This window comes from Poecilia reticulata, chromosome 21 (assembly GCF_904066995.2).
Source record: "Poecilia reticulata chromosome 21, P_reticulata-male-v2, whole genome shotgun sequence".
Taxonomy (NCBI): Eukaryota; Metazoa; Chordata; class Actinopteri; order Cyprinodontiformes; family Poeciliidae; genus Poecilia; species Poecilia reticulata.
The window spans coordinates 17,907,154-17,919,441 of NC_088850.1; the positions used below are offsets into that span (position 1 = coordinate 17,907,154).

Genomic DNA, 12,288 nt, shown 5'->3' on the forward strand with positions numbered 1-12,288 from the left:
CAACCCCCCCCCCCCCCAAAAAAAAAAAAACAGACAAATGAACAACAAGAACTAGCATCTGCCCGATGGGGCGCAAGATCGTGATGTAGTTGTAGTTCTCGACTGTGTCTCGCGACAGAATATCTGGGCTCTCTGTGTGACGGCTGGTCGAGGCTGCGGGGGTCGATGGTAGTCCGCTGAATACATGATTTCAATCGATTAAGCCCGACTTGTAGCCGCAAAAGAGGGCAACGCCGGCTGTTGAAAGGGCTTTTTTAGGTTTTATGTTTCTTAGTTAGCCTTCAAAGTAGCACAACCATGGGCGTAGAAGTCGAGACCATATCTCCTGGTGATGGTAAGTAAACGTAGCCGCCTGGGCTGTCTTTGATGCGGGGTGGGAAGTGGTGCTGTTGCTGACTCCCTGGAATGTCGTGGTGCTCGTGAATAATGTTGCCGTTCCAAAAGTACAATTTTCATAAATGAATATTACGAGTTGGCGTAGATAGTTAAAAACCTGTTTGAGCTATAATTAGAGTTGTGTGATAACGCTCAATCTCGAAGGGGCTCATCCTCACTGAAAGGCTTGCATGGCATCTTTCCAGAACGCTCCATACTCACTATGAAACGTGCTAGTCCTACCAATTTGACATAACGGGACTCCGTAAATTACTGTTTTGCGTGGCATCAGAAAATTGTTACCTTAATTTCGGACAAAAACCGAAGTAAGGAACCTGAACCTGTGTCCTAACTCTCATTGTCAAAAGTAAGCAGATTATATTTATACTCTGAGCAAAATGCATGCAGGCTACTGTTGCCACAAGGGAGTGACAGATCCGAATGAAGTTAGTCTCCAGGCTTGAAGGCAGGGAGCAGAGGTTTGGATCCTGGAGATCTTGGAACTTAAACTTAAAACAATCTAGAGATGAGTTTTCCCCTCCCACAAATGCACAGTGTCAATAAAAACACAACTGTGTCATGGAATATGCATGAAATGTAAAGTTTTTAGAAAGTGACCCCAAACCTTCATGGAGCTTCCTTGGGTTTTAGCACTCACTATGACCTGTTTGGTTTCTTTGCACATTCATGATTGATAAAGATCTTTGATAATCAAATCTATTTAAGCTGCACTGAACAGGATTTCAAAGGGTGGTAACAATTTCTGGGTTTAAAAAAAAATAAACTGACCAGATAATTCAGTTTTTCTCATTTTTTTCTCCCGTTTTCTACAGCTTGTTTCTCAGAAAATGAAACAAAAATGTCTTTTTATGAAGAAAAAAAAGGTCAGTCTGCTTTTAATGAAGGTAATATTGACAGTCGGATATTTGGCTGACTGATTCGATTCGTGCATCTCTAAAATCTGTATTGGTCCTTTTAACAACCCATTTCCATGTTTTCTTTTTTAAATCCATTCCAGATTCTAACATGCAGCTCAAACATTTTACTACAGAATAGAAAAATAAACCAATTTGCAGAAAAAGCTTAACTTAAAATGATGCGGAATAGAGGAAACAACATAAAACGGCAACAACAAAAAAACTGCATCTAAAAACATATTTACCGTTTCATAACTATTGAATTACAAGATAAGCCTCTCCTTCTCAGAAGTGTGAGCATACACTAATATTTGTTTTCTTTCTTTTCTTAACAGGGCGAACATTTCCAAAGAAAGGCCAAACATGTGTTGTTCATTACATAGGTAATTGTTTTGTTTTTTTTCTCATATCCTGATTCTCTTGAAACTCTGCATCCTTCCTTTGTCCTTGCTGCTGAAAGAGGAAATCTGCCCGTTTTGGACGTGGTCTGCTCTGCTCATGTTACAAGTCGCTCGCTCGCACAATTCCCACATTCTGCAGGCCGGTGCACCTGCGTGTTGGTTTGAGTTTCATAAGCTCTGCGGGGCTGCGCCTCCTCTGTCAGGCACCATTAGTTTGCTTTGGTTCTGAAAGAGAAGTCAGATGTTTTCCTCTGCTAGAGTCTGTTTCAGCTTGTCACTCACACACACACACACACACACGCACATACATGCGTCTGCTTTCGTTTTCCTGTTTGTCAGAAGGCCTTGTTTTAAGGTGGGGCAGTAAGACATGGAGACGTTTGGGGAAATAAATTTGGGCTGTTCTGTGCCTCGGGGTAGGCTGTCCAGACAACTAGGTCAGACAGAAAGTAAACAGAACCTAGTTCACATGTCATCTGTCGGCATCACGTGTTTTCTTTTATGTGCATATAGAACCAGGTCCATTCTGGCACGTTTTCTACCGTAAACTGGTTAAGTATTGGTATTTTTGTGGCATTGCCTCTGGGCTTTTCTTCTTTGCCTTTGCAGTAATTTGAATGTTTATTTGGCCCAGAGTTCAGCTGTGTTTTACTAATGTGTGAGTCACTTTCAACTGAATAAAATTCAAGGATGTTCCGATGAGTAAATGTTTATCAGTTAAACTTTGTGGATTTAGCTCAAACACTGATGGCCCCAGTGATCTCCTTATCTTTAGTGCTTTGGTGCGAAGATAATTTTCAGTTTTCTTCTTCGTTTAAATAAAGAAAACTGTCAACCAATTGGGTTTTAGTGGAAGCGAGGCATTTCAGTGGAATACAGAGTTTTGAAACTGAGTTTGGAAGAAAAGAAATACACAGCCGGGCATCATCTGCATAATAGTGATATGAGATATCTTTACAAAATAGTATGGGACCAATAGGATGAGAGCAAAAGCAACAGGGGTCCCAAAGCAGAACCTTCTGGAACGTCTGGAGAATGAGACCTTGCAGGCAGTGATGTACAAATAGAACAATTTTGCCAAATACCTTTTGTTTTTTTGTGACGTCTGAAACCAATTTTTATTTTATATTCTGTAACATTTGGTTTATATTTTAACAAAGTAGACGTCTGGGATACTAATAATCCCTGTCTTGTGTGAGAAAACTGGCTTCTGCGTCCCTTTTGATGGAGTCTGCTAACAGCTTGGATGAACATCAGCTTAGACAAAGGCTTCAGTTTTTTTTTTTAGGATGATCTCTGTTGGGAGTCTCCTGGCTTAGGCTGGCCATTTGGGGACAGCGATTATGCGCAACATGTAGTGAAAAGCAAAGATGAAGTGTCGCGATTTTTTTTTTTCCTTTTTTTTTTTTTAATACAAAACTGATAATTTAGCTGTAATTTCTTAGTGTTTTCCAATAGATGTTTCCAAATCAGTTACTCTTGGACTCCTGTATTGTCTTGTTGAACTTAAAGTGACGTTTCCCCCTCCCATCTTTAATTTTCTTTGCCGTTCGACCGGCTGGATTTGCCTGTAAGCTGCTGGTATTTTGGAGGCAATGCCTTACAAAGTACAGAGTTAAGCCAGAGCAAGTCTGTACAAAAGGCTAAAAAATCTAATTGTATGAGCATGGGAAAATGCATTTGCACAGATTAGATGGAAAATGTTTCTCTTTATATGAAATGTAAAAACTATACATCGTGGAAAACGACTAAAGACACTCCCGTTTTTGCAGAAATATCAAATATAGTTGTTTTATTTTAAAGCAATTAGAATCTCGCACAAAGAAGTTTCTTGGAAGAGTTTGTTAATTAAACTCTTAATTCAAAATCTGAGAGTGTTGGCCTTTCCTCAACCCTTCCCTGATTCTATTTGACCAGAAATAGAGACACGACCTCAAACGGTAAGGAGAGATAGTTCTCCAAACATAACTAGATTAAGGACCTACTCTGCTCTGTTTTCCAGCATTTAGCAATCCAGAACTCCTCTGTTGCTCTTCAAAACCGCCGTGCCTCTTCTTTTTGATTTCTCGTCTTTTCACCCCAGGGATCTAAGACGTGCAGACACTCGCATGCCAGAGCGGACAGACACAAAGATTTGCGGCGGTGACCTCTCTCTGACTCCCGGTGAGAGTTGCGATCGCCCAAATTAGCAGAGAGGTCACTGCCAACGCGGCAGATACCAGCTCTGGCACTCAAACCTGCAGAATACAGTGCTTTTCTAAAGTATTCATGCCTCCTATTCTACACATTTTGTCTTGCTCCAAGTGCAGATTTAAGGGGAATTTTATGCGATGGCCCAACATAAAATAGCACATTAAGTGGAAATTTATACAAGGCGATGTCCACAGGAAAAGCTAAACAGATTGTTCAGCCATCATGAATCATCTTTTTTGTATAACTTTACCCATTCCTCTTGGGAAAATGTCTCATTCTTTGTTTAGATTCTTCCATTTATCCACTCTGGCTGACTGCCCTGTTCCTGCCGAAAAAAGGCTTCCCCACACCATGATGATGCCACCACCATATTTGAAATAAATTCACATTCAATTCAAAAATACTTTTATTCATCCTAAAGGGACGTTAAATGTTATAACTAATTTCAACCAGGTACTTCCAAAGAGTCAACGTGGATGTTGATGCTGTGGACAGGAAGGATCTCCTGTAGCAGTCAGTCTCGCAGAAAATCTGAAGAAATTTGCTGCAATCATTAGACTGTTGGTGTTTGACGGTCTAATGATCGCCGTGACATGTTAACAGCCAAATATCCAGGTGAAAGAGACGATATTCCACAGTAACATGTCCTGGATGACACTGTCAGTTGTTGGCAAGCATTGCTAATCCACCTCATTTGTTTTTGCCGCTTCTCTCTAAATCTTTGGCCGTAATCTTGTCTTAATGGTGGGGATCATGGTGTTTACATGGTTAATGATTAGTGCTGTCCTTACCTGGCTGGTTAGTTTAGGTTGTTAGTTTCCAGTTGTGCCAAAATGACCTGTTTCCAAATGATGAAGTAAACAGTTCAATCCAATGTTCAGTGTTTTTGATATTGGCATTAATAAAAATCGCAAGGGAACTTTTAGCAAATATTCTTAATTTGCAATAAATGTAGAACCTGTTTGATTTTTGTCCCGCTTCACATTCATGCATTATGTAGCGTTGGGATTCATCATCACAGATAATCCTATTGAAAGATATCGTTTGTAGTCGTAGGTTCAAGAGGTTTGAATACTTTGTCAAGGCACTGCGGTTCCCTCTCATTCACTCATGCCCCTGTTTCTGTCATGAAGCCCAAATGTCCATGTGCTCACGGAGTGGCAGCTCTAACAGCTGCAGTCCTGCTGTCTCAAGCTTGTTTCTAAGCATATCAGACTGTCGCCAAAGGAGGAAAACGTAGGCTGATACGGTATCAGCCAGCACGAAGAAAGGAAAATGAGTCCGAGATAAATGGAGTGATTGGCGGCACCGGGTTTCTGTGACGAGCAGTGCTCCTAGGTTTTTTTTCTTTTTTTTTACTTAAATAAAACTACCAGTGGGGGAAAGCCTAATTTGGGTTGTTCTATAACAAGTTTAGGTTCTAGACTTTGACACCTGAGAACACCAAAGCTGAGGCTTGACAGATTAAGAGGTGCGCCTGAAGAGTAGGCTGAAAGTCACGAGCTGCCAAACTACTTCCAGGGAGGAAATGTTGTTTGAGTGTCTGTGGATGTTTTCGCTACCAACAGTGTGGAGTTTATGCAAGAGAGGGGGGAAAAAACACCTTGAGATTCAGACGGACATCATCTCCTGACGAGTGATTGACTGTTTGACAGGCTTTTTTCACAGCTCGTATTCTGATTGTAAACATAATACCCTCTACACAGCTGCAGAATACAGTGCAGCTGTACTCTGCGCCATTCCTCAGATGGCGTGAGGAAAAATAAGTTATATACGCTTATATTAATTAAACAAACCTTGTTTGTTCATGAAAAAGATGCAACCAAGACTATAGTAATAAATTGATTCTAAGTACTCCTTCTCGAAGTTACTCCATTATGCGAAGAATAATGTGCGAGACGACTTAGTCATTAAGACATGTTGACCATGCAGCACTGACGCGGGTCTGGTCGGCAGATAGCTTTACACACGTCTCAGTTCATCTGCATTTGAGCCCAGGGGGCTACTCTACTGGCAGCTTTTCTAGACGAGGGGCAACACAGGATACAGTAAACGGAGTAAAAATAACCCCACCCCGGTGTGGTATGGCGTCCCGCCAGCCTACAACCAAGTGAAACCCTCTGACGGGGAGAGAGAGCCTGGGAGTCGAGCGCAGGAAGGGATAGGCTGGGCTTTATTTTTGCAGACCTCGCCCAGGCTTAGCTACACAAAAACTGATAACAGAGCAGTGACACTCTGTGAGTCTTGGGTGGTCAGCAATATGGGTTCTGGGTCAGTGCTTTGTTTGTGCAGTGCAGTGTAAATATTGGGAATCATTCTGTTAAGTTATTCCCTTTTTTTCTTTTGAACAAATTTTTATATGCACCATCTTTTCATTGGACATTTCACCTTGCGTGAAATCCACTTAGCTGTGCCTACAGTAAAAAAAAAAAAAAAAGTAGCTTATATATATTCCGGATCTTCTTTACGTCATCCACAACCCCGTCGTCCAATCACAAGAGTCATCATCCCTCCATAGCCTCCCTTCATGTGGACAGTGTTTTAATTTGAATTGCCCCCCACTGAACTCACTAAACTGAACCCACTTTATGAGCTTGTTGCCAAAAGTTGTCGTCCTGCTACTCGAATGACCTGCAGCAGGTGGCGTTTGCCTTGGTGTGTGTGCGAACCTGTTGACTCCCCGATTGGAAAGGGCCGTGGCCATTGATATATGGACTTCGGAGGCTTCTCGGAAACTGTAGACTCGCTAATTTTAGGGGAAGCGAAAGAGGAGAAGCAGTACAGTATCAACATTCATATGACTAGAAGGGCAAGACACCATGACTACATTTTGGTTGACACCAACTTTAAATGCCAAATATTCACACTTATTGGAAAGAATTATGACAGGCAGCTAAATTGGGGACTATCACGGAGCCACTTGATAAGCAGGTGGTCAGGATATTTTTTCTCTTTCTGATGCTTTCATTCCGTGTGACGTGCCAAAACGACTGAGCTTGTTTTATGCTACTGGTGTAAAAATGGACAAAGTTCTAAATTATAAAAATTATTAAGCTTGTGGTAAAACAAGCTAACGTTTTACCATAAGACTAAAACTCAAAATTTTGATGGTGTCTGCAGGGTGCATCAGAAACTGGAGGAGTGAGAGAGTTTCCAGACTGGCTTTGACCAGGCACTGGAAATTATCCATAGTCAGATGTTGATGGTTCATTTCGGTGGTGTCAAAATAGTTGGATCCTGGACGCAGTTGGAGTTTGTCCTCGATATCTCCATGCATTCCCGGATATAAGTTGTCAGAGAATGTGAACTCTGACAGGGTTTTAATGACCTCATGCCCAGGCTACCACCTCTTCACACCCACCCTAGGCTAGCAGCCCTCCAAATAATAACAACATGTTTGGCGGTTTGGCTGCTTCTCCTCACCTAAAATGAATGACCAACACATTCACACACTGATGGTGGCAAGCTACTTGATAGTAGCCGCAACTGCCCTGGGGTGATCTGACAGAGGTGAGGCTGCCTTACACCAGCACTACTGGACCATCTGATCACCAGCAGGCGAGATGGATGAAGTGTTTTGCCAAGGACACAACGACAAGAGGCGGGTGGAGCGGGGATCAAACTGGCAACCCACCGATTGCGGGACAAACTTCTATCAAACGTCTCCCACACCACCATTGCCAACATTGTCCCGATCTGTAAGATTTTTCCAAAAGCACTGAAGCACTTGGAGTCACATTTTGCATATTGTATGCAATTCCTTCTGTGTACACTTTCCAACTTATTCAACACACTCAGCTCTTTGAACAAACTTTGTACAGAAGACTCCTTCTCCGCACCGTTTTGTACTAAAAAAGTTGAAGGAAATGGTGATGGTCTTTCCTCCATCACAATAGGGCTGAATGTGATGGTGTAGGTGCAGAAACCTCCTCTATAAGTGAGAGATCAATAAGAAATTTAGCAGCTGGCGAAGAAAGATCCACGTGCAGATGTGAAATTTGCTCAGTAGACAAACTCAGCCAGCCTTCATCAATGTTTTTTACTAAATTGTTGTGCAGAGGCAGTGATGGATGTACTCTACATGAAAAATGCAGTAGACAGAGAAATTAGATGTATATTTCTGTGCAAAAATCTTCAGCGGACCATCTGCAGACTTCTCTTACAGTTGCTGCAGTTGAAAGTTCGCCTTCATCAAAAATTGAAAAGAAGTCATCAAAGAATGTCAAGTGTTTTGGCCTGTAGCTTTGTTGATACTAAAATACCTTTTTACATCTGGTGCTAGAGGCATCTTCTGTAGATCAGTACAAAGTACATGCCTTTAACAAACCTTCCAAAGTTACTATTTGGACCCGGCTCATTCCCAAGTTGTGGAGACAAACCGATCCTTAGAGCAGGGTTTGCTTACAGGTACAGATTGGTTGTGCAGGAACAATAACAAACTGTTTTTAAGGGTGTGATTGTTTTGCTTGCTCGGCTTTTAAAGGGTTTCAAAGTTCACAAGCCATTGCATCTCTGAAGTTATTACAGCACCCTGCGAAGGAAGAGCAGTGTTTTTCTGCCTTTATATAAGTATTTCTTGGCCTCAATCTTATTATAAAACCTGGATGTTTGGTCTGTTTCTGAAGGAGCAGAGTCCTGTGCCTTTGTTATCCTTTTCTCCCTGTGGTCTACATACATGCAAGTGACGGCCTAGTTAACTTTTAAAAATAATCTGCTAAACTAGGCCAATGACTTCAGAATCCCACTGCTTTTGTTCATCGCAGTCGAGAAAGAAAACCACACCAGCCTAATAATCGTTTGCAGACCATGTCGGAAGCATGTCTGTTTATTTGAACCAACACCCGTGTCTTGTGCGATTGCCTTATCTCAAAGTGTTTGGATTTATTGTGTCGTTGGCAGGTATGTTGCAGAACGGGAAAAAGTTTGACTCCTCTCGAGACAGGAACAAACCTTTTAAGTTCAAGATTGGAAGGATGGAGGTTATAAAAGGATGGGAGGAAGGAGTAGCACAGGTAAGAAGGCAATGTGCTTTCAGATGTTAGCGTTGTTGCGTTGCAGCAACAATGTCCTGGGTTAGAATCCTGGCCTGGGCTCTTTGTGCTTTGAGTTTGCCTATTCTCTCTTTGAATGTGTGGGGTGTCTAGAGGTAGTCCAGCTTCACCCAATGGTTCAAAAACATAACTGTAAGGGGAACTGGCCTCTCTGAATGCTTGTTTGTCCCATGTGTCTCTATGTTACCCTGTGATGGACCGGTGTGTAGCCCACCTTACACCAAAAGACTGCTAGAGAAACACCAGCATCCCCCAACGGGTGTAGAAGGTGGATGATTCAATTAGTTTGTGGTACATCCACTGGAACTTGCCCGGGAGGATTGTCGGCACATTTCCCAATTCTTTCAGACATTAACCACTGAAGTGACATGAAACTATCATGCATAAATGTATTATAGATCCAAAACTTGTTTTTTTTTTCTATTCAGTGTAGAATGATTTAGTCCATATTCTGAAATGGGGCTGGTCTAACTTGGTCTAGATGCCAAAAAGGTAATGAAAAAGACTTTTAGCCTTTTCCTGAGTCAGAAATCAACTTCAGTAATGTTTTGATTCATAATTTGTAGAACATATACATAAGAAAGCCCAAATAGATGAATATTTTCTACTCAGATGTTATAAATAGTTGTCTGAAAAATCAATAAATCTGATTCTGAGTCAAGATTGAAACATTTTTCAATGTTTCAATGTGTGCAGAGCAAGGTGATGTTTCTCAACCTTGTTTTGATGGTTTGCAACATGACAACATGATTTTGCAGTGGTTGCACACTAATGTGGCGTTTCCACTGGAACCTCCTCGTGCATAAAATTTGAACTTTGAATTGAAGATTACATTAACGGAAAATGAAAACAATTCTTATTTTGTAGTTGCATCAAATCTCCAGGTTTAGGTAAGTTGGTATAGGAAGCTCTGTTTCAGCTGTGCGCAACCTGGTGTCAGTATCTCACTGAAGTTTAAAATAATTTGTTTAGTTTGTCCCTGTGTTAATTTAGCTAAATTTGAAAATTAACTTAAAGGGAGTATATGTTAAAATTTCTTGTAAAATTAGAGATCTCATTACACTTAAGCTTAGGTTTCACTTGCTTGTACGTTTTTTTGTTTGTTTTTTTAAATCCTAGGACAACAAAACTCATTCATGTAAAGAGATAACAGGCAAACCTTATTTTGTATGTAACATTTCCTAATAGTATGAATATACCAGTAAATGAATATAAATTACTCTCTCTGTTAGTACGCTGCGATTAAATCCAGATGTGTTCGTCTTCTTTCCCGCGCCTCAGATGAGCCTCGGCCAGAGGGCGAAACTCACCTGCACACCAGACATGGCTTACGGAGCGACAGGCCACCCCGGCGTCATCCCGCCAAACGCCACGCTTATTTTTGACGTGGAGCTGCTCAAGCTGGAGTGACGGCCGCTTTACGACACAAGGATCGAAGGTCGACCGGGGGTTGGAGGGGGCTGCATTCGCCACGACCTGTTCTTACAGGAGACCATACCTGCTTGCTGCCTGCCACGACCTCCCGCCCGCTTCTCTTCTTTGTTTTGATTTATACATCATCTTCTTTTCGGTATTTAAATGTAACTTCTGCTGCTTCACTGGCATCTCGTCGTTTTAGATTCTGTTCAGAGATATTCATGTCCTGCTCTACTTTTACTCTTATATTTTAGATTCATGCTTTTTTTACAAAAAAAGTTTTCATCTAATGTTAGTTCTGTCTGAACAGTCTTTAAGCAGATAAAAATCCAAAAATCTATTGCAATCTAAACTGCCTTACAGTTCACACAACAGAGGACGGGTACACATGTTCAAGATCCCACGTTTCTGCTCCGTACAATCCTGGGCATTATATACCACTGTCTGCATAGACACTTTGATAAAGGCTTGTCCTGCTGAATCCTCTGAATGATGTTGCTGTTCAGTTTGTTTTATAACCTATCTGTACATTTAATGCAAGTGTACCCTATCAGGTGCAACCCAATACTGTACAGTGTTGTTGAAGAGCCATTACCACTGCAACAGTTTATTGACCAAGTCCTGAATAAAATTTGGCATGTACTGTATTGAGAGCTCTGCGTCCTGTTTGTAATTGTTCATACAATCAAGTCAAAAGAGTGATCAGCGAACTCTTTTACTATATTCACACCAGAGAAGCACAATTTGGTGAATCTTGTGTAATCCAAGTTTCTTAGAATACTGCAGTTAAAGCTCTGATCAAGATCTGGAAATTTGGGGCTACATTTTTTTTTTAAACTAGAATATATTTACTAGAATTAAAAGAATATCTCAAGTATTATTAAAGTATTAAATTCATGTAAAATAAAAACACTAGCTTATTTTCTGAGCCAAAGACCGACAAATTTTACCTATCGTGGCATCCTGTATTACTGAAAAGATGTACTCATTCCAATATTTATAAGGAGAATTTTCAGTACATTAAATGTTTTTTTTATTATTTTAGGAAAACAAGCTTAAAGTTTTTTCCAAGTGAAAAAGATGAACCAATAAACATCCAAACAAGATGGAACTGCAATAATTTCAAAGCTGCCAAATAAATGTGTAATATAAAAGCTATGGAATCATTTAATTTTTCTTTTTCTCAGATTGCAAATTTTCTTATATTTTAAAGTGATGGTTTTTCCTTTGCAGTTTTTCACTCACCTTCTGTCCTATGAAAAACCTGGAAAAACAAGACAGAATATGTTTTTTGCTGATCAAAGCAGAAACAAACTTTGATCAGGGTTTTTCTCTGGAAGATTTTAAAGAGGATTCACAAAGTATTACTGGATCCAACTTGGAATTTGCACATGCTTGCTGTTACGTAGGGTGGCCACAGGTAGGCAGTGTACAAAAGCCTTACAGATACTTTTAACAGGCTGAAAAGAAGTACAATGTTTGATATAATGAACTTAAAAATTAAAGCTTTTACTCTGAGCTTCAAGGTAGGTGAGAAAAAGATTTGTACATCTTTAGAAAATGTCAAATAATTTCTTATAATTCAATAATACGTATTATGGAATTCTAATTAGATTTGGATTACTGTATGATGGTTTGTGCTTTTTGTGAATTAAAAAATACTTGATGGAGGGGGCGGTAACGAATTCAAGAGTTAGAAATGGGAAACTTAATGAAGGGTTTTATTTTTATAACACACCAAAAAATCCACAGTTGACACGTATCTGTCTTTGTAAATTGCAATTTTCTCTGTTTTGAAAAACAGAGAAACTATTATAGATTGGGTCTGCTACAGTGCCATATATTAATTAAATAAATTCAATTTATAAAATAAATTTAAGACACACCCGATTGCTATTATGGCGCAATGATCTTGATTAATTTGAGATTTACTGC

At 40.3% G+C, this 12,288-nt stretch overlaps 1 protein-coding gene across 1 annotated transcript; it reads left to right on the forward strand.

Annotated features, from left to right (window-relative positions):
* Nucleotides 1–104: 104 nt before the first annotated feature.
* Nucleotides 105–11,000, forward strand: fkbp1b (FKBP prolyl isomerase 1B). Its single transcript, XM_008398282.3, has 4 exons — nt 105–334; nt 1,628–1,675; nt 8,786–8,898; nt 10,219–11,000. The coding sequence occupies exons 1-4, from the start codon at nt 298–300 to the stop codon at nt 10,345–10,347; spliced, it is 327 nt and encodes a 108-aa protein (XP_008396504.1). The 5' UTR covers nt 105–297; the 3' UTR covers nt 10,348–11,000.
* The last annotated feature ends 1,288 nt before the right edge of the window (nt 11,001–12,288 follow it).

Bases quoted from the DNA above. Each gene is read 5' to 3' on its own strand.
- fkbp1b (XM_008398282.3), top strand. From the start codon at position 298: ATGGGCGTAGAAGTCGAGACCATATCTCCTGGTGATG. The intron at 1,676-8,785 runs GTAATTGTTTTG...TGTCGTTGGCAG, and splicing joins ATGTGTTGTTCATTACATAG to GTATGTTGCAGAACGGGAAA. The intron at 8,899-10,218 runs GTAAGAAGGCAA...CCCGCGCCTCAG, and splicing joins GGGAGGAAGGAGTAGCACAG to ATGAGCCTCGGCCAGAGGGC.